This window comes from Alosa pseudoharengus, unplaced genomic scaffold (assembly GCF_046254945.1).
Source record: "Alosa pseudoharengus isolate Yale_2024_CS ecotype anadromous, Long Island Sound unplaced genomic scaffold, YU_APseudo_1.1 YU_APseudo_1.1_scf_19, whole genome shotgun sequence".
In the NCBI taxonomy this organism is placed as follows: domain Eukaryota; kingdom Metazoa; phylum Chordata; class Actinopteri; order Clupeiformes; family Clupeidae; genus Alosa; species Alosa pseudoharengus.
In genome coordinates, this window is record NW_027468657.1 from 353758 (window position 1) to 378011 (window position 24254).

Here is a 24254-nt window from a genome sequence, read left to right on the forward strand (position 1 = left end):
GATAAGGTTATGCTGTCTTTATTTTACAAATCTTTTATAGAATCTGTTCTCACTTTTTCTTTTATTGCCTGGTATGGAGGCATCAGTCTTAGGGACAAAAACAATCTTAGCCACATTGTGAAGGTGGCTGGGAAGTTGATTGGCTGTCCACAGTTGTCCTTGCTGACCATTTATGAGAAGCAGGTCATCCAAAAGGCAAGTTCTATACTGGACTGTAAAAATCATCCTCTTCACTGTTCATTTGAAGCTCTTCCCTCAGGCCGGAGTCTGAGTCCCATTTTATAAGTCCAATAGGACAAAAAACTCTTTTATTCCTAGTGCAATACGCCTGCTTAATTTGCACAATTTTGCTTTATTGCACAGAAACGATTCTGATGAGCATTTGTCAGGAACGTAGATTGATAAGACAGTTTCTTTCTTTCTTATTTTATTTCTGAACCTTCTTAAATGATATTAACCTGTGTCTTTTACCCCATCTTGTGTCTTTGTGTATCTTATGCTATTTATATGTGTACCTGACTGCGAGACAAGTTTCCCTTTGGGACAATAAAGTTAACTGAACTGAACTGAACTGAATATTTTGTCACTAGCAACATACATCTGTCCTTTGTCAAATGTGTTATGTTCCAAGTAGCCTATGCGTAATTCTGCTTCATAAAGTTGAACAAATACATTTGCTTATTTCACGGAAAAATATAAATAGCCAGTTAGGGTCTACAGTGCAGAGTTGGTAAGTTATGGTAGGCCAACTTGGAGTGAACATACAAACAGGGGAAATTCTTTCTCTAGTAGCTGAGTAGCCTGATGGTAGGCAGGTGCGCACGTATAAGGCCGAACATGCAAGCGCCAATGAATCATGCTCTCACGACAATCACGCCGTTAAACTTAAATAGGTTAACATCACTCTAAGTTCGCCTTCAAGCAAAGAAAACGATGATTTGAAGATATCTGTTTCGTTGGAAGGGCAAGGGGGTAGCAACACAGAGACAGGCCCGATGGCAGGGCTGTTATGAGAGTATTAAAATATGGGATATTCTAAGGGAAAACATTAAAACGGCAAGACAGCGGGGGAAAGTTAAAATACGTGAGAAACACAGAAAAAGTTGGCATGCATTGTTTCGGTCCCCATGCACATGGATTATTTGTCATATTATTAATCACATATGATTATTTGTGAAATTGTGCAAACAGGTGCAACACATTTGAAAAGGAAGGACTGGTAGCATGCAAGCTCACGGGAAAGATTGATTTAAGAACGTTATCACAGTGTGTGGCTGTGGCGCAAAGCAGCGCAGGCCGAAGACAGCGACAATTGGCAGGGGGAGGGTCATGTCTTTTTTAACAATTCTGTCGGACGGTCATTGAACAATTTCTAGCAGGCAAGGGAGGGTCATGCAACTTTTGAATGAAGCACTCAAAATTCCTCCGGTGGCCCCTTCGATAAATAATGAACAGTCTCTAGATTACTGCTGGGCTATATGTCTTGGTTCATGTCTGTTAACAACTCATTGCCGTCAAACGCGTAGCCTATCTCGCGGTTGCATCCATTAGAAACAAACATGCAATGTTAACGTCTGGGATTGGGGAGAGCACTAAATACTCTACTGAATAAGCACAAAGTCAAACCTTTAAATGAAAAACACTCTTTAATAATCAAAGAAATAAACTGCTAATGAAGTAAACTTGTGACCATCAAAAATCGTTTATCGCCTGTAACTCCGTGATAACAGGACGTAACAAGAAGGCATTTGGCTGAGCAACGGAGGTTAATATGCTCTATATTTTGTCCAAATGTTGTCTGTCTATCATCGTTGCACTCAGAGAAAACCAGAATGTTTAATTTGTCCTGCGTTTCTTCTACGGCTGCAAACGGGATTCACTCGCCGTTAACCAAATATTTCTTTATTAGGGCAGGGCAGGCATATTTCTGGCTATTAAATTATTTCTAAACCAGTCTGCTAAAGTCTGTAGTGAAGTCTGTGTAGGGTTTTCCAGGCTCCATTTCTTTTTACGAGACACCCTGCTCACTTGAGACATCTGCCGGTTGTTTGGGTTGTTGCAGCGTCGTTGCAGCGTCACTGGAAAAATACAAATTAAAGTCGCGTGATACCGGGTGATCCCGCGCGCGGACCGCGAGTGAAGCTGGCCAAGTCGAAGCACTGCCCACTGTAAGATGTTCAGAACTGCACCAAATGTTATGTGTATGATTAACCTGGCATTCTCTAGGGGTATGCCAAGTTTCGTAGAATTTCATTCATGGGGGGTCTAAAAAATTAAGTTATTTGTACATTTAGTGACTGTACACTCATTTGCCTGTAGATGGTGGTGTTGAGCAAAGGGTTGCTGGAAGAGGATATTGTCATATCAAATTGACTACATAAATTCGTCAAAGTGAAATTTGTGTCAACTCGCCGCAATGTAGATTTATTAACGCACCCGTGATGATCTACATCTAAATTGAAACCAAATATTTTAGAGCGCACTTTGAGAGATGTATCCAGGGCAGGGCTGTACACATAATCATAATATTATTTGTTGCACGTGCTACAAAAATCATTCTGTGCAATGGATGATTTACCAACGTTACACTGGTTCGATACAGTTTTGCCTATGGTCATGCATGAGACTGAGACGCCTGTTTATTTGTTTGAAGTGCGTGCAGGGTGTGAGAGGGGACTCGATGTGCTTTTATTCCCGTTTGGTAGTTGTAGTCTGTGAGATTAAAAAGCACATGTGTGTGAAGTATCCAAACAATGACACTTTCATTATGGCCACAGACCTTCAGCTACTGTGCAGTGGGAAGTGGCCACTTCATTTGCGCTTTCCGTGATTCACGGAAGTAGTATATTATCATGAACTATCTGTCAAAAATAAGCCCCGCCCCCTGAAACGTCATAAATCACGTGATAACCATGCCTCCTTTTTATGCAAATTAGCCATGTGGTTTTTGCCATAGAGAAACACATGATAGCATTGGATTATAAACATGCTTTGCCACAAGAACAGACAAAAACGTGGGGTAAGTCCAGCTATATGAAGTTATTATTTTGCTGTCACTTCGTCTGTTTTATAACCCAGAAGGATGTACTTGGTATCAAATGATAGCTCTGAGTCTCCTCTTTCATCTGACATGCGTGGCATATCTATGCGATCACGGGTCCGCGAGTAATTCAAACGAGAGTAATGAGTGTGCAGCGTTGGTTTGTGTACATGACGTTATTATTTTGCAGTCACTTCGTCTGGTTTTATAAGCCAGAAGGGTCGATAAACATGGTACCAATGGATAGCCCTGTGCCCCCTCTTTCATCTGATATGCTTGCCATATCAATGTGATCACGGGTTCGCAAGTAATTCAAACTAGAGTAATGTGTGTGCAGGTGAACGCAGAGAAGTATAGACTGTAAATATGATGCAATTTGATTTAATTTCATGATTTTTTTTAATTTTCATACTTGATCGTACAGACAAGTTGGAAAGCCCCACTTCTGCTCTGTCGTGCAATAAAGGTTTCATCTCGCTGCGATGAACCGTTCCGGAGCAATGTAACAGAGAAGAAAGGGTGTGTTTTTTGACGCACTTTGCGTCAATCGGGTTCTAAGGGTTAAGCCTTACAGTATCAAGCGGACTTAAGCTGCCACATTGTGGCGAAAAGTTGTAATACATTTCAGGCAGCTCCGTGAGTAGTATATTATCATGAACTATCTGTCAAAAATAAGCCCCGCCCCCTGAAACGTCATAAATCACGTGATAACCACGCCTCCTTTTTATGCAAATTAGCCTTGTGGTTTTTGCCACGTGTTGTTTGTTATTGTTATTGTTTTGTGAGTCATGTGACAGTCATGTGCCTGGTGTCATACCCCTGGGCGGCCATATTGGATGTAAAGTCATGTGACAGTCATGTGTCTGGTGTCAAACAATACCCCGCCCCCCTTGGCATCCATATTGGATGTAGTGTCATGTGACAGTCATGTGACTGATGTCAAACCCCTGGGCGGCCATATTGGCCCCCAAACCCCCATGTGTGTTTTGTTGTTATTATTATGTGTTATGTGATAAACTTTGTATGAAATGTATAGGAGTGTTAATAGCTGGAAATAAACGTATAGTATGCTACTAGCATAGCCAATAACCTGTTTAGCATGTAGTTAGTGGTTTTGGTTGAAAAATGTGTTAGCTAGACGCTATGCATTGTAATGTAACCTTTATAACTGAAATCATGGTGGTCTTAGGTGACAAAAATGATAGTCTATGATCCCCCTACTTTGTAGGGGTGGTGTTTTGTCCGGGCATGTCTCTGAGTCTCTTGTTTGAGACCCCTTTCATGTGGGGGGTCTGCCTACTACTTACGTACACTAGTGATGATAACATTGTAAAAGAACTGTATGGTTTGTCAGAGTTTCTGGTTGGTTTTATGTTTGAATCTAAAATGTATTTCACTCGCATATTTATTCTTCTATTTTTATTTTGTAGCGCCATCCCATGATCTAGCTGGTCACTGTGTTATCAGCCTCGAAACATCTGGTCTCTTGTGCGCTGACGAAAACGATTTGGGAACGACGTTCGGGGGATCTGAATTAGGTGCTGCGACAATCAGTAAATCTACATCTGGTACAGAACCAGGCCCGGAGTGGGTAATCGGGAGAATCGGGAGAATTCCCGGTGGCCCGCTTCACTTTTGGGCCGGTCGAGGGAAAAATATTGGCATTTGTCACGTTAATCTATCTTCTCTTAAAGTTGGCTACACACGTTCGCATTCTATTCCTAACACCGTAGCCTCTGCATGGGTTGTTCTCCCCTCCCAAGAAGAGTTAATTGGTTGGGTCCATATAGCCCGTCTTTCCTAAAAAGTTTTCTCAGATACCAGCCGGGCCGGTCCTACCGTAGTGATAAGCGTCAGGGAGGATGGATGGTAGAAAGATGCCATGAGGGACTGAAAAGGCCAGGTAAAAAAGACGAAAAGTATTAGAGTGAAATGCTGCCAAATGTGCCATGTTTCCAATGTTCATGTTTTTGAAGAGGACAGACATAAGTGGCAACTGGTAAAGAGAGATAGCCATGATTATAACGTCGTAGTTGGGCTAATAACCTACTGGACGTTGTAGCATTGTCAACCTATTCGCAAGTAACATAATGAATTAAAATATTAGCATTTTGGTATCATCCAATATGGCTATTCATAGACTTTGCAAATATTATGCAAATATTGATAACAAAACTCAAGCTTGATCTGTGTATGCAGTAACCTATAGGCCTAAAAACAAAAGTAGCCTGAGCAGCAGATCAGCCAGTCCCCCGCAATGATGAGCCCGAAATGAACTATGACTATAGGGACAAGTAGAAAGGATAATAGAGTTAACCATATGAATTAAAGTTATTTTATGGAAGAAAGAACAGTAGGCTATGACAGCAGTAGGCTGCATGATCAACCTATACGATCTAGCCATAACTGCGAGGCCTGCTAAGCATTTTACTGGGGTAACGCAAGTGATACGGGGTAAGTTGATATTTCCCAATAGTTCATTCTTTCCCCTTTTGATAAAACCGCTGTTGTTACGGGTATGTTTATAACTGTGACACCCACTTTGGGGTAGAGTGTTGGTCTAAATCATTACCGGTGACCATTTGGAGATCTCTGTAATTTAATGTCTAGTTGTTTTATTCTCCATACATGTATGCCTTCTAAGTGTAGCATGGTAGCATAATGTGTTTGCGGTCATTTCATTTGCAGAAAACGACACGCACGATGACTTGATAGGTCTTGGAAACGCATCTATCAACAGGGGGAATACACATTCAAAGGACTATCAAACTAATGTTAATACTCAATCAAAGGACATTAACCGTGTGGATTTATGGAGTGATACTATACTAAAAAACTGGATGTCAAACAATTTCCTCCAGTTGAATTCTGACAAAACAGAAGTCCTCATCATTGGATCCCAGCACATAGTGAAACAAATGATACCATCCTTAGGTCCCTTTCAATTTTTAGACTGTGTAAAACCTGTTGCAAAGAATCTTGGGTGTCTGGTTTGACAATAATTAAGCTTTGAACGTCACATCACAAAGCTCATACAGTCTTGTTTCTATCACCTCAGAAATATTTCCAAGATTAGTTCCATCTTAACTTTTAGACACTGAGACCATTATGCATGCATTTATTTCTTCACGCCTGGATTACTGCAATAGTCTTTTTTCTTGTCTGAACCAAAAATCTATAAAGAGACTTCAAACTGTTCAGAATTCAGCTGCCCGGCTTCTTACTAAGACAAAGTACTAAGACATTACTCCTGTTTTAGCCTCACTGCACTGGCTCCCAGTAAGCTTTAGAATTGATTTTAAGATTCTTCTGATTACTTTTAAAGTTCTACATGGCCTGTCTCCCAACTACATATCTGATCTCCTAGTACCTTATACACCAGTGCGTACTTTAAGATCATTTGGTAGTGGTTTCCTAACTATTCCTAAGGTCAATCTCAAAACTAAAGGGGTGAGAGCATTTAGTGTCAGGGCACCTAGGCTCTGGAATGACCTGCCTGATGAAATCAGGTCAGTCAAGTCAGTATGCTCTTTTAAATCCCTCCTTAAAACACATCTTTACAAGCAAGCCTTCCTTAGTTTTGTTTAAGTAATATACTTCATTTTGTGTTAAGTTTATTAAGTTTTATTTCAGTGTTAAGTTTTATCTCAGTAAGTTTTATTTCAGTGTCAAGTTTTATTTCAGTAAGTTTTATTTCAGTGTCAAGTTTTATTTCAGTATCCTAAGTTTTATTTCAGTGTTAAGTTTTATCTCAGTAAGTTTTATTTCAGTGTCAAGTTTTATTTCAGTAAGTTTTATTTCAGTGTCAAGTTTTATTTCAGTATCCTAAGTTTTATTTCAGTGTCAAGTTTTATTTCAGTAAGTTTTATTTCAGTGCAAGTTTATTTTCCTTTTTCAAATTTATGTTAAGTTCTAATTGAATTAGTATATATTATCTGATTGTTATATTATTATGTCTTATTTGCATTTTCATATATGTTGATATTGTACAGCACTTTGTAACTTTGTTTTGAAAAGTGCTATATAAATAAAGATTATTATTATTATTATACAGAACTCGATTTTGACGACCTATCTGACGCGACTTTACTGGAGGCTGCGGATGCTGTCGACCCGTGTGAACTACATGAAAGGTCAGATTCGTTGAATGTTTCTGAACCTGGGGGTGGCTGGGCCCTCTGCAGATTTAGCAGTGTGTGATGTAAACACAGTTCGCTATAATTACACAGATGTAGAATCAGCATTGGATAGTGTTGAGCTGAGACTAAATTATGCTAGATCTGTGGCTCGTAGAGCTACGGATGTAATAGGTCACACAGTGGCAGATCTGCTTATTGGTGCTGTGGAAACTCTGCAAAAGATTAGCCGGGATCATATAAAAAAATTGAGGCTGTTATCAATGGCATACTGAAATGAAATGTTACTTTATTGATGATCTGAATGGTGTTTAACCTCGGTGTGATAGATTGTTTATAAGGTTCATGTTTATTTTTTCTTTGTTGTTGTTGTTTTTTACGGCTATAATTGCGGAAGAGTAGTAAACATGTGTAATATAGTTTAAATTTGTTGAGTAATCAGTGAGTAGCCATGCCCCCGCCGTAGTAGATGCAGCACACCATTTAGAACAGGTTGCAATTCTAACAAAATGCTTTTGAATGACCAGTAATTTCTTAATAGTGGAAGGAAAAGTACTTGCCCACACTAAATTACAATATGAAAGGTATGGATAAATTAAACTATAATAAAGAGTGAGGAGGCAATTTCTAGAGACAAGATGACTAACCCTCCTAATTATCCCAATTGATTTATTTACTTTTTTGCTAACACAGTCTACTTGATCCTTCCATTTTAAGGTTTCATTAACAATAACTCCCAAGAATCTGGTTGATGAAACTTGCGGTATCTCTGTAGACTCAATTTTAATTTTACATATGTCATTAGGGTATAATTTTTTTTATAATTTCTCCTATTATGTTTGCAGATGACACTACCTTGATTCTTTCACATTCAAATTTCAGTGTTTTAATGAAAGAGGCAAATGCTGGCTTATCTGCATATGCCACTTGGTTCAAATTAAATAAACTATCTTTAAATCTTAAAAAATCTAATTTCATCATTTTTGGAGGTAAAAAATTATACCCTAATGACATATGTAAAATTAAAATTGAGTCTACAGAGATACCGCAAGTTTCATCAACCAGATTCTTGGGAGTTATTGTTAATGAAACCTTAAAATGGAAGGATCAAGTAGACTGTGTTAGCAAAAAAGTAAATAAATCAATTGGGATAATTAGGAGGGTTAGTCATCTTGTCTCTAGAAATTGCCTCCTCACTCTTTATTATAGTTTAATTTATCCATACCTTTCATATTGTAATTTAGTGTGGGCAAGTACTTTTCCTTCCACTATTAAGAAATTACTGGTCATTCAAAAGCATTTTGTTAGAATTGCAACCTGTTCTAAATGGTGTGCTGCATCTACTACGGCGGGGGCATGGCTACTCACTGATTACTCAACAAATTTAAACTATATTACACATGTTTACTACTCTTCCGCAATTATAGCCGTAAAAAACAACAACAACAAAGAAAAAATAAACATGAACCTTATAAACAATCTATCACACCGAGGTTAAACACCATTCAGATCATCAATAAAGTAACATTTCATTTCAGTATGCCATTGATAACAGCCTCAATTTTTTTATATGATCCCGGCTAATCTTTTGCAGAGTTTCCACAGCACCAATAAGCAGATCTGCCACTGTGTGACCTATTACATCCGTAGCTCTACGAGCCACAGATCTAGCATAATTTAGTCTCAGCTCAACACTATCCAATGCTGATTCTACATCTGTGTAATTATAGCGAACTGTGTTTACATCACACACTGCTAAATCTGCAGAGGGCCCAGCCACCCCCAGGTTCAGAAACATTCAACGAATCTGACCTTTCATGTAGTTCACACGGGTCGACAGCATCCGCAGCCTCCAGTAAAGTCGCGTCAGATAGGTCGTCAAAATCGAGTTCTGTATAATAATAATAATAATCTTTATTTATATAGCACTTTTCAAAACAAAGTTACAAAGTGCTGTACAATATCAACATATATGAAAATGCAAATAAGACATAATAATATAACAATCAGATAATATATACTAATTCAATTAGAACTTAACATAAATTTGAAAAAGGAAAATAAACTTGCACTGAAATAAAACTTACTGAAATAAAACTTGACACTGAAATAAAACTTAGGATACTGAAATAAAACTTGACACTGAAATAAAACTTACTGAAATAAAACTTGACACTGAAATAAAACTTACTGAGATAAAACTTAACACTGAAATAAAACTTAGGATACTGAAATAAAACTTGACACTGAAATAAAACTTACTGAAATAAAACTTGACACTGAAATAAAACTTACTGAGATAAAACTTAACACTGAAATAAAACTTAATAAACTTAACACAAAATGAAGTATATTACTTAAACAAAACTAAGGAAGGCTTGCTTGTAAAGATGTGTTTTAAGGAGGGATTTAAAAGAGCATACTGACTTGACTGACCTGATTTCATCAGGCAGGTCATTCCAGAGCCTAGGTGCCCTGACACTAAATGCTCTCACCCCTTTAGTTTTGAGATTGACCTTAGGAATAGTTAGGAAACCACTACCAAATGATCTTAAAGTACGCACTGGTGTATAAGGTACTAGGAGATCAGATATGTAGTTGGGAGACAGGCCATGTAGAACTTTAAAAGTAATCAGAAGAATCTTAAAATCAATTCTAAAGCTTACTGGGAGCCAGTGCAGTGAGGCTAAAACAGGAGTAATGTCTTAGTACTTTGTCTTAGTAAGAAGCCGGGCAGCTGAATTCTGAACAGTTTGAAGTCTCTTTATAGATTTTTGGTTCAGACAAGAAAAAAGACTATTGCAGTAATCCAGGCGTGAAGAAATAAATGCATGCATAATGGTCTCAGTGTCTAAAAGTTAAGATGGAACTAATCTTGGAAATATTTCTGAGGTGATAGAAACAAGACTGTATGAGCTTTGTGATGTGACGTTCAAAGCTTAATTATTGTCAAACCAGACACCCAAGATTCTTTGCAACAGGTTTTACACAGTCTAAAAATTGAAAGGGACCTAAGGATGGTATCATTTGTTTCACTATGTGCTGGGATCCAATGATGAGGACTTCTGTTTTGTCAGAATTCAACTGGAGGAAATTGTTTGACATCCAGTTTTTTAGTATAGTATCACTCCATAAATCCACACGGTTAATGTCCTTTGATTGAGTATTAACATTAGTTTGATAGTCCTTTGAATGTGTATTCCCCCTGTTGATAGATGCGTTTCCAAGACCTATCAAGTCATCGTGCGTGTCGTTTTCTGCAAATGAAATGACCGCAAACACATTATGCTACCATGCTACACTTAGAAGGCATACATGTATGGAGAATAAAACAACTAGACATTAAATTACAGAGATCTCCAAATGGTCACCGGTAATGATTTAGACCAACACTCTACCCCAAAGTGGGTGTCACAGTTATAAACATACCCGTAACAACAGCGGTTTTATCAAAAGGGGAAAGAATGAACTATTGGGAAATATCAACTTACCCCGTATCACTTGCGTTACCCCAGTAAAATGCTTAGCAGGCCTCGCAGTTATGGCTAGATCGTATAGGTTGATCATGCAGCCTACTGCTGTCATAGCCTACTGTTCTTTCTTCCATAAAATAACTTTAATTCATATGGTTAACTCTATTATCCTTTCTACTTGTCCCTATAGTCATAGTTCATTTCGGGCTCATCATTGCGGGGGACTGGCTGATCTGCTGCTCAGGCTACTTTTGTTTTTAGGCCTATAGGTTACTGCATACACAGATCAAGCTTGAGTTTTGTTATCAATATTTGCATAATATTTGCAAAGTCTATGAATAGCCATATTGGATGATACCAAAATGCTAATATTTTAATTCATTATGTTACTTGCGAATAGGTTGACAATGCTACAACGTCCAGTAGGTTATTAGCCCAACTACGACGTTATAATCATGGCTATCTCTCTTTACCAGTTGCCACTTATGTCTGTCCTCTTCAAAAACATGAACATTGGAAACATGGCACATTTGGCAGCATTTCACTCTAATACTTTTCGTCTTTTTTACCTGGCCTTTTCAGTCCCTCATGGCATCTTTCTACCATCCATCCTCCCTGACGCTTATCACTACGGTAGGACCGGCCCGGCTGGTATCTGAGAAAACTTTTTAGGAAAGACGGGCTATATGGACCCAACCAATTAACTCTTCTTGGGAGGGGAGAACAACCCATGCAGAGGCTACGGTGTTAGGAATAGAATGCGAACGTGTGTAGCCAACTTTAAGAGAAGATAGATTAACGTGACAAATGCCAATATTTTTCCCTCGACCGGCCCAAAAGTGAAGCGGGCCACCGGGAATTCTCCCGATTCTCCCGATTACCCACTCCGGGCCTGGTTCTGTACCAGATGTAGATTTACTGATTGTCGCAGCACCTAATTCAGATCCCCCGAACGTCGTTCCCAAATCGTTTTCGTCAGCGCACAAGAGACCAGATGTTTCGAGGCTGATAACACAGTGACCAGCTAGATCATGGGATGGCGCTACAAAATAAAAATAGAAGAATAAATATGCGAGTGAAATACATTTTAGATTCAAACATAAAACCAACCAGAAACTCTGACAAACCATACAGTTCTTTTACAATGTTATCATCACTAGTGTACGTAAGTAGTAGGCAGACCCCCCACATGAAAGGGGTCTCAAACAAGAGACTCAGAGACATGCCCGGACAAAACACCACCCCTACAAAGTAGGGGGATCATAGACTATCATTTTTGTCACCTAAGACCACCATGATTTCAGTTATAAAGGTTACATTACAATGCATAGCGTCTAGCTAACACATTTTTCAACCAAAACCACTAACTACATGCTAAACAGGTTATTGGCTATGCTAGTAGCATACTATACGTTTATTTCCAGCTATTAACACTCCTATACATTTCATACAAAGTTTATCACATAACACATAATAATAACAACAAAACACACATGGGGGTTTGGGGGCCAATATGGCCGCCCAGGGGTTTGACATCAGTCACATGACTGTCACATGACACTACATCCAATATGGATGCCAAGGGGGGCGGGGTATTGTTTGACACCAGACACATGACTGTCACATGACTTTACATCCAATATGGCCGCCCAGGGGTATGACACCAGGCACATGACTGTCACATGACTCACAAAACAATAACAATAACAAACAACACGTGGCAAAAACCACAAGGCTAATTTGCATAAAAAGGAGGCGTGGTTATCACGTGATTTATGACGTTTCAGGGGGCGGGGCTTATTTTTGACAGATAGTTCATGATAATATACTACTCACGGAGCTGCCTGAAATGTATTACAACTTTTCGCCACAATGTGGCAGCTTAAGTCCGCTTGATACTGTAAGGCTTAACCCTTAGAACCCGATTGACGCAAAGTGCGTCAAAAAACACACCCTTTCTTCTCTGTTACATTGCTCCGGAACGGTTCATCGCAGCGAGATGAAACCTTTATTGCACGACAGAGCAGAAGTGGGGCTTTCCAACTTGTCTGTACGATCAAGTATGAAAATTAAAAAAAATCATGAAATTAAATCAAATTGCATCATATTTACAGTCTATACTTCTCTGCGTTCACCTGCACACACATTACTCTAGTTTGAATTACTTGCGAACCCGTGATCACATTGATATGAAAGAGGGGGCACAGGGCTATCCATTGGTACCATGTTTATCAATCCTTCTGGCTTATAAAACCAGACGAAGTGACTGCAAAATAATAACGTCATGTACACAAACCAACGCTGCACACTCATTACTCTCGTTTGAATTACTCGCGGACCCGTGATCGCATAGATATGCCACGCATGTCAGATGAAAGAGGAGACTCAGAGCTATCATTTGATACCAAGTATATCCTTCTGGGTTATAAAACAGACGAAGTGACAGCAAAATAATAACTTCATATAGCTGGACTTACCCCACGTTTTTGTCTGTTCTTGTGGCAAAGCATGTTTATAATCCAATGCTATCATGTGTTTCTCTATGGCAAAGCATGTTCATATTCCGGTTTTGAGATCCTAGCAAATTCCTGCATGGCATCCAATTTGTTCAACAAATAAACACCTTTTTTGCCTTTACTTTGTTCATGGCAATGCAGTAAAAAGTTGAGAATTATTATGACTGCATACACACAGGCACGCAGGCTAACACGCAACCTCGGGTCAAGTCAGGTCAGATCAGTTCGTGTCACAGATATGGAGCGCAGAAAGGTCATTTTTCATCACTAAATAAAAAATGGCATTTATTTCCGTAAATCACACAGCAAATATTTCTGTAAATTGTTCAGCCCCAGAGTATCCCTCCAACATGGCAATTATATTGCCCGATTCAGGACAGTCTGCCCTACACACACATGAAATGCATGTAGAGCTGTGAGCTTGCTGTGGTGAGATACATGTCGAAATATAAGAATTTTTATAATACACTTTTTATATTTTAATTCTTTAAAAATCAAAATAAAATCAATGCTAGTATTAATACATGAAATGATGGCAGATCTGAATAGACTCCCCTGAAAAAAACAATATATAATATATGTGTGTGGCACTTACAATGACCAGAATAAATCCTTATGAATAAAGGTAGTGAAAATGCCCTAAAAACAGCTTAGGGTTCTAAGGGTTAAGCCATTGGTTTCCAAAGGAGATTTTATTTGTGTCGCCAGCATAGCCTAATTGACAATTTATGTTGTATATAGGCCTAGCTTATACCTTATGTAGCTTAGGAAAGCTAACAGCTTTCTATTAGGATCTAGTTTGTTAACAGTCACGGTTTTGTCATGGCCTCTATGCATTTTTGCATTTACAATAGCCAGAGCGTGGATATCTCAATCGGAAAATTGAACAATACCGGGCGCCTACCATGGACTAGGCTGGGTGAACCCAGCCTGATCTGCCGGCGATTTCTTTTTCGATTTCTTAAAAGATTGAGCTTGGTCTGGTGAAAGCCAGACTAGCCATGGACCTCACAGTTGCAAAATGCAAGGGAACATGAATCAGCCTATATTTGCACAAACAATAACGGACAACAGCTCTTCAACTTGGCCCGTTAAAATGTGTATGAACAGTCTAGCGACACATTTCATGAAGGCCCTTTTGGACATGTCAGTTATTTGCACCACTGGTTAGATGTAAAACTGCATTTCGTTTCAGACTACTGGTATTTAATTTGTGCATTGACAATAAAGTATCATATGAACTAAAGAATCTTAGTTTCTATGAAGGTTGTATTTATAATGCCCTATGAATGCATTCATAATGTTTTATAAGGTGTCTATAAAGCATTGTAATGCTCATTAATTACCATCTATATGTATTCACAAGTCGTCATAACCAACTTCATGATGCATTATGACAGCTAATTATGAATGATTATAATTTTAATCTAAATAATGAATTATAAATATGTCAAGATCTGCCTACTCACTTGTCAGTTTTATCATAACTACTTTGCTTTGCTAAATGCGTATAGTGATGCATACAGAGTTTTGACTTCTACTGTAGTCCTATATATCTATAGCTATAAGTATATGTAATAAAGTTATAATAATTTATACATCTCCCTATAGCACACAATTATAAACAGCTATGCAATATCATAAGTGTTATTTGTCAGCTCTAAGTAAAGTGACAAGAATATGACCCTGGTGTTGGTGTTGTAGCTCATGCAGGATGAGAGTGATATTGTGACATCATGAGGGTGTTGTAGCTCATGCAGGGGGTCGTTTCTAGAAAGCATCATTTGCTAACTTGCGTCGCAACCTTGGTAGTACGCTCCATCGTTCTTGGATTTGGTGTTTCTAGAAAGGGTAGTTCGAACTCTCAATCGCAAACAAGGACGCAAAGTTTGGTCGTTTGAACTACTGCCCCTAGGCAGTCGCACTTGTGTCGTTCCTTGGTAGTTCCTGTTGGTGTCCGGAGCGCCTAACCAAAAATCACAAACGCCTAACCAAAATTTGCGAAGTGGATGTTTATCTCGTGACTCAATGATTGATCTATCCTGTAGCTTAATTTTGATTAAGAGACTGACTCCCCTACTTGGCTCATTCTTGCTATTTATGTTAATTCGAGTATTGCCTTGCTTTTAGTATTATAATCTTCACAGACCCTGCATCAGCAGTGACAAATGGTGTAGTGGCTAAAGCAGATGACTTATTATCCCAACGTTGTAGGTTCGATTTTCTGATGTGAGATTTTCCTCTTGCTTCTCGCTACCTGCAGGTGAACTGGTGTGACACGTAGATTCAATTGTTTTTGACTGATATATTGTACCTATGGTCTCTCGATGTAGAGTAATTATATACATAAATATGTATGGTCAAAACCTATTGTCTCGTAGGCCTACTCTTACTCAGAGATGAAAAGAAGAGATAGGATGCGAACTCCGGCCGAGCGCGCAGTGCACCAACACGCTGCCGTTAAGCCACGGGAGAGTTGATAATCTATGGGATACCCAGACATTCGTCCAGGCTATATATTTTTTCCAACATAGATATTTAACACAAATAATGGCACATATTGGTCGGCTTCAGTAAAATGTTTTATATACTTGCAATTAATAGGTTTAGATTTTTGCAGATGATAATGACAATGCCAGCATTAATCACTCGGTTTAAATGAGAAAAATGTCAACATAGGCTGTGGCAGAGAATTTCTAGGGGGTGGGGTATTACACGTTGCCACTGTTTCCACCAATGATATCTATCGCTGCATCATCAACAACGTTGTTGGAACTACAGTGTTCGAATGTAGCTAATACAGGATGAGAGTGATATTGTGACATCATGAGGGTGTTGTAGCTCATGCAGGATGAGAGTGACATTGTGACATCATGAGGAGGGTGTTGTAGCTCATGTAGGATGAGAGTGATATTGTGACATCATGAGGAGGGTGTTGTAGCTCATGCAGGATGAGAGTGATATTGTGACATCATGAGGGTGTTGTAATTCATGCGGTAGTGCAGTTAGTGCAGTTAGAAGGTAGGGTTACGCTTTTTTTGACATTATTCCACTGCTTGTTTGAATTTCCCATTGTCCTACGTAATTTAGAACGACCATTAACCGTATGTTATCTGCACACCTATGAAGTATATCCATTTTTTTGGCCGTATCACACTTGTATATTAATTCGCCAAACTCGTTGTGAAGATTAAATGAACTGTCACGTTGCATCCGAGCTGTAAAATGCAGACGTTCAGAACATTGCAACATTGTAGCATATGACGGAGGTGGCTTTTAGCTAGATGGATGACAGCAGGCTAAGTAAAATAGCGATGTTTCAAAGCTAAAGTTCATCAGAATCTTGGGATACGCCCGCTTGACAACGGGAGAGATAGAACTAACGACTGGCCTTTGGCCGTAGCAACCATCCATTTAGAACTAGTAACGGCAGTTTGTCCTGCAAGTTGAGAAATTAGTTGATATGTGTCGGAAGAAATTAGTTCTACAAACAAGACAGGTTTAGCGATTAAACCGTTTAAATTGTAACAGGAAATGAACACAACGCAAGTGGCAACAGTGGAATAAGCGGGATAATGGACTCCACGGTGGTCTGTTCACAGAAATTAATCCTCCGCTTCACGTCGGAGCCGTTTTACAACCTCGACCGTGCATTAACTTCTGTGAACAGACCACCGTGTCGTCCATTATCCCTTACGTATCGACATAAGAGTGACATGTCACTGTCATGAATGTGTCATAAACAAGTCATAAACGTTTATGACATTCTGTTATTAAGTGACATTCGGTTTTTGTCATAACAAGTTAGGGTTAGAGTTAGGGTTAGGATTAGAGTTAGATTAGGATTAGAGTTAGAGGTTAGGGCTAGGGTTCATGTGTCATGACAGTATCATATGTCCATGACAGTGTCATGTTACTCTTATGTCGATACTGTCAAGTAAAGTGTTACCGAAGGTAGTTAGTGCAGTTAGTGCAATTAGAAGGTAGTTAGCACAGTTAGTGCAGTTAGAAAACCACACAGAAGGACCTGCAGGATGACCACAGAGTCCCTGAGTCCAACTGAAATGACACTGACGCAAACATGGACATGCAAATGTGTGTTTTCACCATACTCTCTGTTTTTCATCACCCCAGGTTCAAGAGTGCAGGAGTGCGGACCTATTGCAGCTAATGAACCACCACCGAAACAAGTTCTAATGTCTTGCATGAATGGAACCAATGAATTCTTGAAAAATAAGAGCAGACCACATGATGATATTGTGAGGTTTGTAGCAGAAGCCAAAGCACACTCAAGTAGCCAAGTAGTCAGCTGGCTGAATCAGCAGGAATTAGCTCTGAAGGGGTAGAACTCTTAAGGCAAAAAATGGGTGTGTCAATCAAATGTTTTTCACTTGCAGTATTCACAAAGCCTTTTAGCTGTAAAAGTAACACCTAAATCTGGGTGTTTGTATTATACAATGTCAACATGTGAAATGAACATGCTGAATCACTAAAGGTTAAAAAGAAGCAGGTGAAGTAAATCCAAAATGCCTCAGACTTAAAGGATAATTCCGGTATTTAGCATTTGAGTCCCTTTTCAGGTTTGTTTAGGATGAACTAGAGTTGTGGACACCGAAATTTTGACGTTGGGTCCTGTCTTGACTTTCTGACTCGTTTTCGTGTGTGTGTGTGTGTGTGTGTGTGTGTTTGTGTGTGTTTGTGTGAGTGTTTGTGTGTGTGTGTTTGTGTGAGTGTGTGTGTGTGTGTGTGTTTGTGTGAGTGTGTGTGAGAGTGTGTGTGTGTTTGTGTGTGTGTGTGTGAGAGAGAGAGAGTGTGTGTGAGTGTGTTTCACTGCCATCTGTTGTTTCGCTCTGGTGCAGCTCAATACAAGAGATGGAGATGGTCCTAGGGTGCACTGATTCGAATGAGTCAGTCATTCAGGGGAACCTGGCGGCCCAGTTCTACAAGCCGAAGGGGAGTTTTAACGGTCTGAATTTCAAGGCCAAAAAAGAAATGGTGAGTCAACGAATAACAGCCATCATGACTTTAAAATCAACTAGTTGCTTATTAAGGAATTCCCAAGCATGTATAGCCTAAGGTATTTTAATATAATCAAAGGAACAATTTGTTATGTTTATTCTAGAACTAATAGTTTACTGATAACATCAGGGGTTATGCTTGGAAAATGAGTTGTAGATGCTTGTGCTAATACTTCCTAGCTAAGTAGTTTCACTAACAGTATGGTTGTTTTTTTTTTTTGTTAGGATTGTCAGAAAGCGTCTACGGGCTTCTCAGATGTTTTGGTTTCTCAGGAGTTGTCCGTGGATGACCCAGATAGTCTGGTGGAGGTGAACCTTCCTCCTGAGCTTCTAGAGGAGGGGGAGGACAACACTATTATGTTCTGCATGATCGATGCTGTTGCACAATTTGAGGTCTGTTAAACCAACATTATTTCAGTATAGTTGAATTCTTCATCTGGGATTTAAACAGATCTACTGCTGGAACCGCCAGACAGGGTCTAAAATGAGGGATAACTAATACTATGGCTTTCCACATCACTAATCATGAACTAACCATGAACTAATACTATGGCTTTCCACATCACTAACCATGAACTAATACTATGGCTTTCCACTTCACTAACCATGAACTAACCATGAACTAATACTATGGCTTTCCACTTCACTAACCATGAACTAATACTATGGCTTTCCACATCACTAACCATGAACTAACCATGAACTAATACTATGGCTTTCCACATCACTAACCATGAACTAACCATGAACTAATACTATGGCTTTCCACATCACTAACCATGAACTAATACTATGGCTTTCCACATCACTAACCATGAACTAATACTATGGCTTTCCACATCACTAACCATGAACTAACCATGAACTAATACTATGGCTTTCCACATCACTAACCATGAACTAACCATGAACTAATACTATGGCTTTCCACATCACTAACCATGAACTAATACTATGGCTTTCCACATCACTAACCATGAACTAATACTATGGCTTTCCACATCACTAACCATGAACTAATACTATGGCTTTCCACATCAGTGCCGGGGGGGCTTGGCCACCCTGCTGGCCCCCCCAGCTCCGTTCAGTGAAAAGTAAAAAAAAAAGATTGCTGCCGTTTTCGACGGCACTTTGCCAACACTTTGCAAAGCAGGGACTGAACTGCATTCTATCCACGACCATTGGCCCAGTCAGGAAGTGTAGCCCACGGTTGTGATCAAATCATGAGTAGCCTAGTGCAGCAGCAGCAGCAGCGGGACAATTCAAAGTAGCCATCTGTTAACAACACTTGACAGTAGCCTAGACTACTAGGCCTACTTAACCTCAGTAACAACAGGTGAGTTGGAACATTACAACAACATGTGTCACGCATCATAGCAAAGTGAGCTGCATTGGGCTGTCCCTGTTAGGTAGGCTCTACATTGACGTGTGGGGCTGATCAAAAACAAGGATGCCCGCGGTAACGCTGTTACAAAAATATTTCAATAATATTCAGGTGAAATGTAAGTATATTAGGCACAAATCTCCGGATGGCTCCAATAAAAGTAGGCTAACAGGGCCTAGCCTAGGCTACTTAATAAAGACATCATTTGCTGACTGTGTGTGGTTCTTGCCATAGCTGGTCAGGCGATTAAGTATGAAAATAAAAAAAATCATGAAATTAAATCAAATTGCATCATATTTACAGTTTTACATACTTCTCTGTGTTCACCTGTGCACCCATTACTCTTGTTTGAATTACTCGCGAACCTGTGATCACATAGATATGGCAAGCATATCAGAAGAAAGAGGAGACACAGGGCTATCCCTTGGTACCATGTATATCGATCCTTCTGGGCTATAAAAACAAAGTGACTGTAAAATAACATCATGTACAAAAACCAACGCAGCACACCCATTACTCTTGTTTGAATTAGGCCCTACTCACAAACACGTTATCGGATAGATATGCCACGCATGTCAGATGGAAGAGGAGACACAGAACTATCATTTGATACCAAGTACATCCTTCTGGGTTATAAAACAGACGAAGTGACATCAAAATAATAACTTCATATAGCTCGACTTACCTCACGTTTTTGTGTTGTGGTGGCAAAACATGTTCATAATCCAACGCTATCATGTGTTTCTCTATGGCAAAGCATGTTCATAATCCGTTTTTGAGATCCTAGCAAATTCCTGCATGGCATCCAATTCAAGACTCACATTGCATCCCAATTTATTCGACAAAGAAACACCTTTTTGCCTTCACTTTGTTTATGGCAATGCAGTAAAAAGTTGTAGAGAATCATGAGTGCAAACACCATAGGCACACACAGGCTAACACGCAAACTCGGGTCAAGTCAGGTCAGATCAGTTTGTGTCACAGATATGGAGCGCAGAAAAGTCACTTTTCATTACTTAATTAAAAAAATGGCATTTATTTCTGTAAGGCGCACACCACATGTCTGTAAATTGCTCGGCCCTAAAGCCCCCCTCCACCATGGTTCTTATATTGCCAGATTCAGGACAGTCTGCCCTATACACACATGAAAGACATGTCCAGCTGACAGCTTGCAGTGGTGAGATGCATGACAAGATATAATAATCTTTATAATACACGTTTTATATTTGTATTATTTAAAAAAATGTTAATACATTACATTCTGGCAGATCTGCGTAGCTTATACTCTGCTGAAAAAAAACAATCTGTATAGCATGTGTGTATGCCACTTACAATGATCAGGATAAATGCTTCTAACTAAAGGTAGTGAAAAAGCCCTGCAGTCTTTGGTTCTAAGGGTTAATTTCTTAATTCAGAGCCATGTTGCTTACAGCCAAGTACTTGGAGTGGATATCAGAAATATAGTTTTGCCATCAGTATAAGATTAAATATCTGCATAAAATATTTGTAGTATTTATTATTGTTCTTTGAATTAACATAATTTGAATAAGACTGATTAAGTAAGGTGCATTATGATAACGTACTTTTTTATAGCATTGGCGTATTTATAAAAAATGTGTTGGAGTGGACAACAAACTGTTCAGGTTGTCTGTGAATGGACCTGTGTATCAGTGTTGGCTTCACACAATTTATTGCCATTATTAAAATAGGCTATCCTAATCTTCAAAACTTTTTGAGTAGTTTTCAAATAGTAGTTTTGATTCCCAAGTGCCACCCCAATAAAAAGTCTGGACCCAGCTGGCCCCCCCTATAAAGTAATCCTGGCTACGCTCCTGCACATCACTAACCATGAATGGCTTTCTGCTTAGCGTCTCTCATGTAAGACAAACTTGTAGGCCTTCTGACAGGTTCAACAGCCAATGCTATTTGCTGTGTGCCAGTTTGGCTAGCATGTGCCTTCCAGTTATCTTGGTCGATTCAGAGGATTTTAAAGAAGATCCTTGGAACATTAGTATGGTCTCACACACAGAAGATCCTTGGAACATTAGTATGGTCTCACACACAGAAGATCCTTGGAACATTAGTATGGTCTCACACACAGAAGATCCTGGGAACATTAGTATGGTCTCACACACAGAAGATCCTTGGAACATTAGTATGGTCTCACACACAGAAGATCCTTGGAACATTAGTATGGTCTCACACACAGAAGATGGGAAAGGAAAGAAGGAGGTGCAGCACCTCTCTGCTGGAGCGAGGGAGTGGGAAATATTGCACAAGTAGCACAATTAGTAGGGTCAAGTCAGTCATGCCATGAATGGCCTTCAAAACATTGACATACTGTAACTCAGGGGTATATAAAAACCGCGGGCACCATGTATCCACCATGTAGCCCTATACGGCGCCCACGGGCACCATAGCCACCATGTAGCCCTATACGGCGCCCACGGGCACCATAGCAACCATGTAGCCCTATACGGCGCCCTCGGGCACCATGTACTGTAGCCACCATGTAGCCCTATATGGCGCCCTCGGGCATCATGTATCCACCATGTAGCCCTATACGGCGCCCTCGGGCACCATAGCCACCATGTAGCCCTATACGGCGCCCACGGGCACCATAGCAACCATGTAGCCCTATACGGCGCCCACAGCGCACTTTCTAAAAATAGCCAACAAGTCGCCTGCAGATTACGCTCTAAAACATCCTCCATTGTGGATTTTTAAATAGATATTTAATTGTAGACCATACATCTGTAATATTGGCTATATTAGCTTGCTCATCTGGTGTTGCCAATGCAAGCATATCTCTGCATCTCTTGCCAATGCAAGCATATCTCTGCATCTCTTGCCAATGCAAGCATATCTCTGCATCTCTAGCCAATGCAAGCATATATCTGCATCTCTTGCCAATGCAAGCATATCTCTGCATCTCTAGCCAATGCAAGCATATCTCTGCATCTCTTGCCAATGCAAGCATATCTCTGCATCTCTTGCCAATGCAAGCATATCTCTGCATCTCTAGCCAATGCAAGCATATCTCTGCAAAAGTTCTGTGGCTATTCCGTGTCCGTACGGTTCGTGCATGATTGTTCAAGGACTGAAAAACAATTGCTTTAGGTCACGGGCCCTTTCTCCTCCGTAGCCTACTGGTGTAGCAATAGCGCTGACAATCTTGTGGCATGCATGCCATGCAATAGGACTGTCAGATCATGGAGAGATTTCAGATGTGCAATAACTATAAACGGCGTCTTCATAAGTTAGTCTGGTGTTGGTGATTGCTATTGAAATGTTACAACCGAATTGTCCACTGAAATCAGAACTTAAACCACCTCTGAATTATTAATGGTGGGTATGCTATTTGTAATCTACATTATTAATTGCATTAAAGATTGCTTTTTTCATTTAAAAAATTAGATCAGATTCCCCATGGAAACTTTGAATAGAACAAACTGAACAAAAACGTTTGCAGTGTTGCATATTGATATTGAAGTATTGAAGAATCAGATGAAAATACAGTTGCTTAATATATAATGCTCACACTTACAGTTTTCCACAATTGTTAAAACACATTTTTCGAAACCTTCCACCCTTTTCTCCATTCTCAAACTACATTCACAGAATGTCTGACAGTTCTTTCAAAATAAAACTCTCGCCTCAAAAGTTTTACTTGTGCTCAGAGCCAAACAGTATCAGAGTACCGATCCAGTGGATGATTGAAGTGTTCCCTTATTTTTTTTTGAGCAGTATATAAAGGCTCATAGGCCTACATAATATTGATAACTTTAAATGTAAAAATCACATAGGTTTATTATTTAAGAGGATCACCCTCGCAAAAAAGGAGTGAGGGTCTGTTTGTTTCAAATGAGTAGCCATATGATTTTGGATCCTTCAGGTAGCCCTCATTCCCAAAAAGGTTGGAGACCCCTGGTATAATTAGTAGAATGTATGCTTCAGGAAAGAGTTGACAACAGAATGTAACTTGCTGAATAAATGCAGCAATTATTGTATGGGATTTTGTAGACTGCTTAACCAAAATGTAATGGTTGTTCTAGCTATCATGACCCCCCCACACACACACACACACACCAACCTGGTTAGTGTTTTTATATTGGTAGTTGTGTTCCTACAATGCTCTTGCCTTTTGTCATTTGCACAGAGCTAAAGTTAAATGACATGTTGGTAGAAGGGGGTCACTTGCGCTTCAGCCTGGTTGGTGCTCACGGAACAGGACGCAGAAGTCAAGAAGGGAGATCCTCGTCTTCTTCAGAGTCAAAAAGAGCAACATAATTTTTGACTCTGAAGAAGACGCATGGGCGTCGAAACGTTAGTCAGTTTGCACAAATATAAATCACTTTAAGCATTGAGTGCTCCGGTCCTGCTCCTTGGCTCCTTGGCTCCTGTTAGACCTTGGATCTCCTTTTTAAATGACATGTTGTTTAGTGTAAATTTGTTTGCTGGCCTATATTGTTATTGTCTCTCTCTCCCTCTGTCAGCCTGGTTTGTGGTAGTTGTGTTGCAATTTGATTCCTTCAAATGCACCACTGACTATCAAAATATTGATGCTCTGTTTGAAGTTGCAGTGCTTCAACAGAGGTGTCACTCTGATTGGTTTAATAGTCCATGAGCCACTCTGATTGGTTTAAAGGATGTTGTGCCGAAAACACACCTATGGCTGATTAAGAAA

The 24254-nt window shown here is 39.6% G+C and overlaps 1 protein-coding gene across 2 annotated transcripts in view; it reads left to right on the plus strand.

The window, feature by feature from the left end:
• The window catches only part of LOC143132142 (adhesion G-protein coupled receptor G5-like), a 158488-nt gene that overhangs the window by 25218 nt on the left and 109016 nt on the right, over nt 1–24254 (plus strand). For both annotated transcript variants that reach the window (XM_076291474.1, XM_076291475.1), the window contains exons 4-6: nt 17300–17429; nt 18025–18160; nt 18409–18576. In XM_076291474.1, the coding sequence (XP_076147589.1) occupies nt 17300–17429; nt 18025–18160; nt 18409–18576 (434 nt within the window). The remainder of the gene's footprint in view (nt 1–17299; nt 17430–18024; nt 18161–18408; nt 18577–24254) is intronic.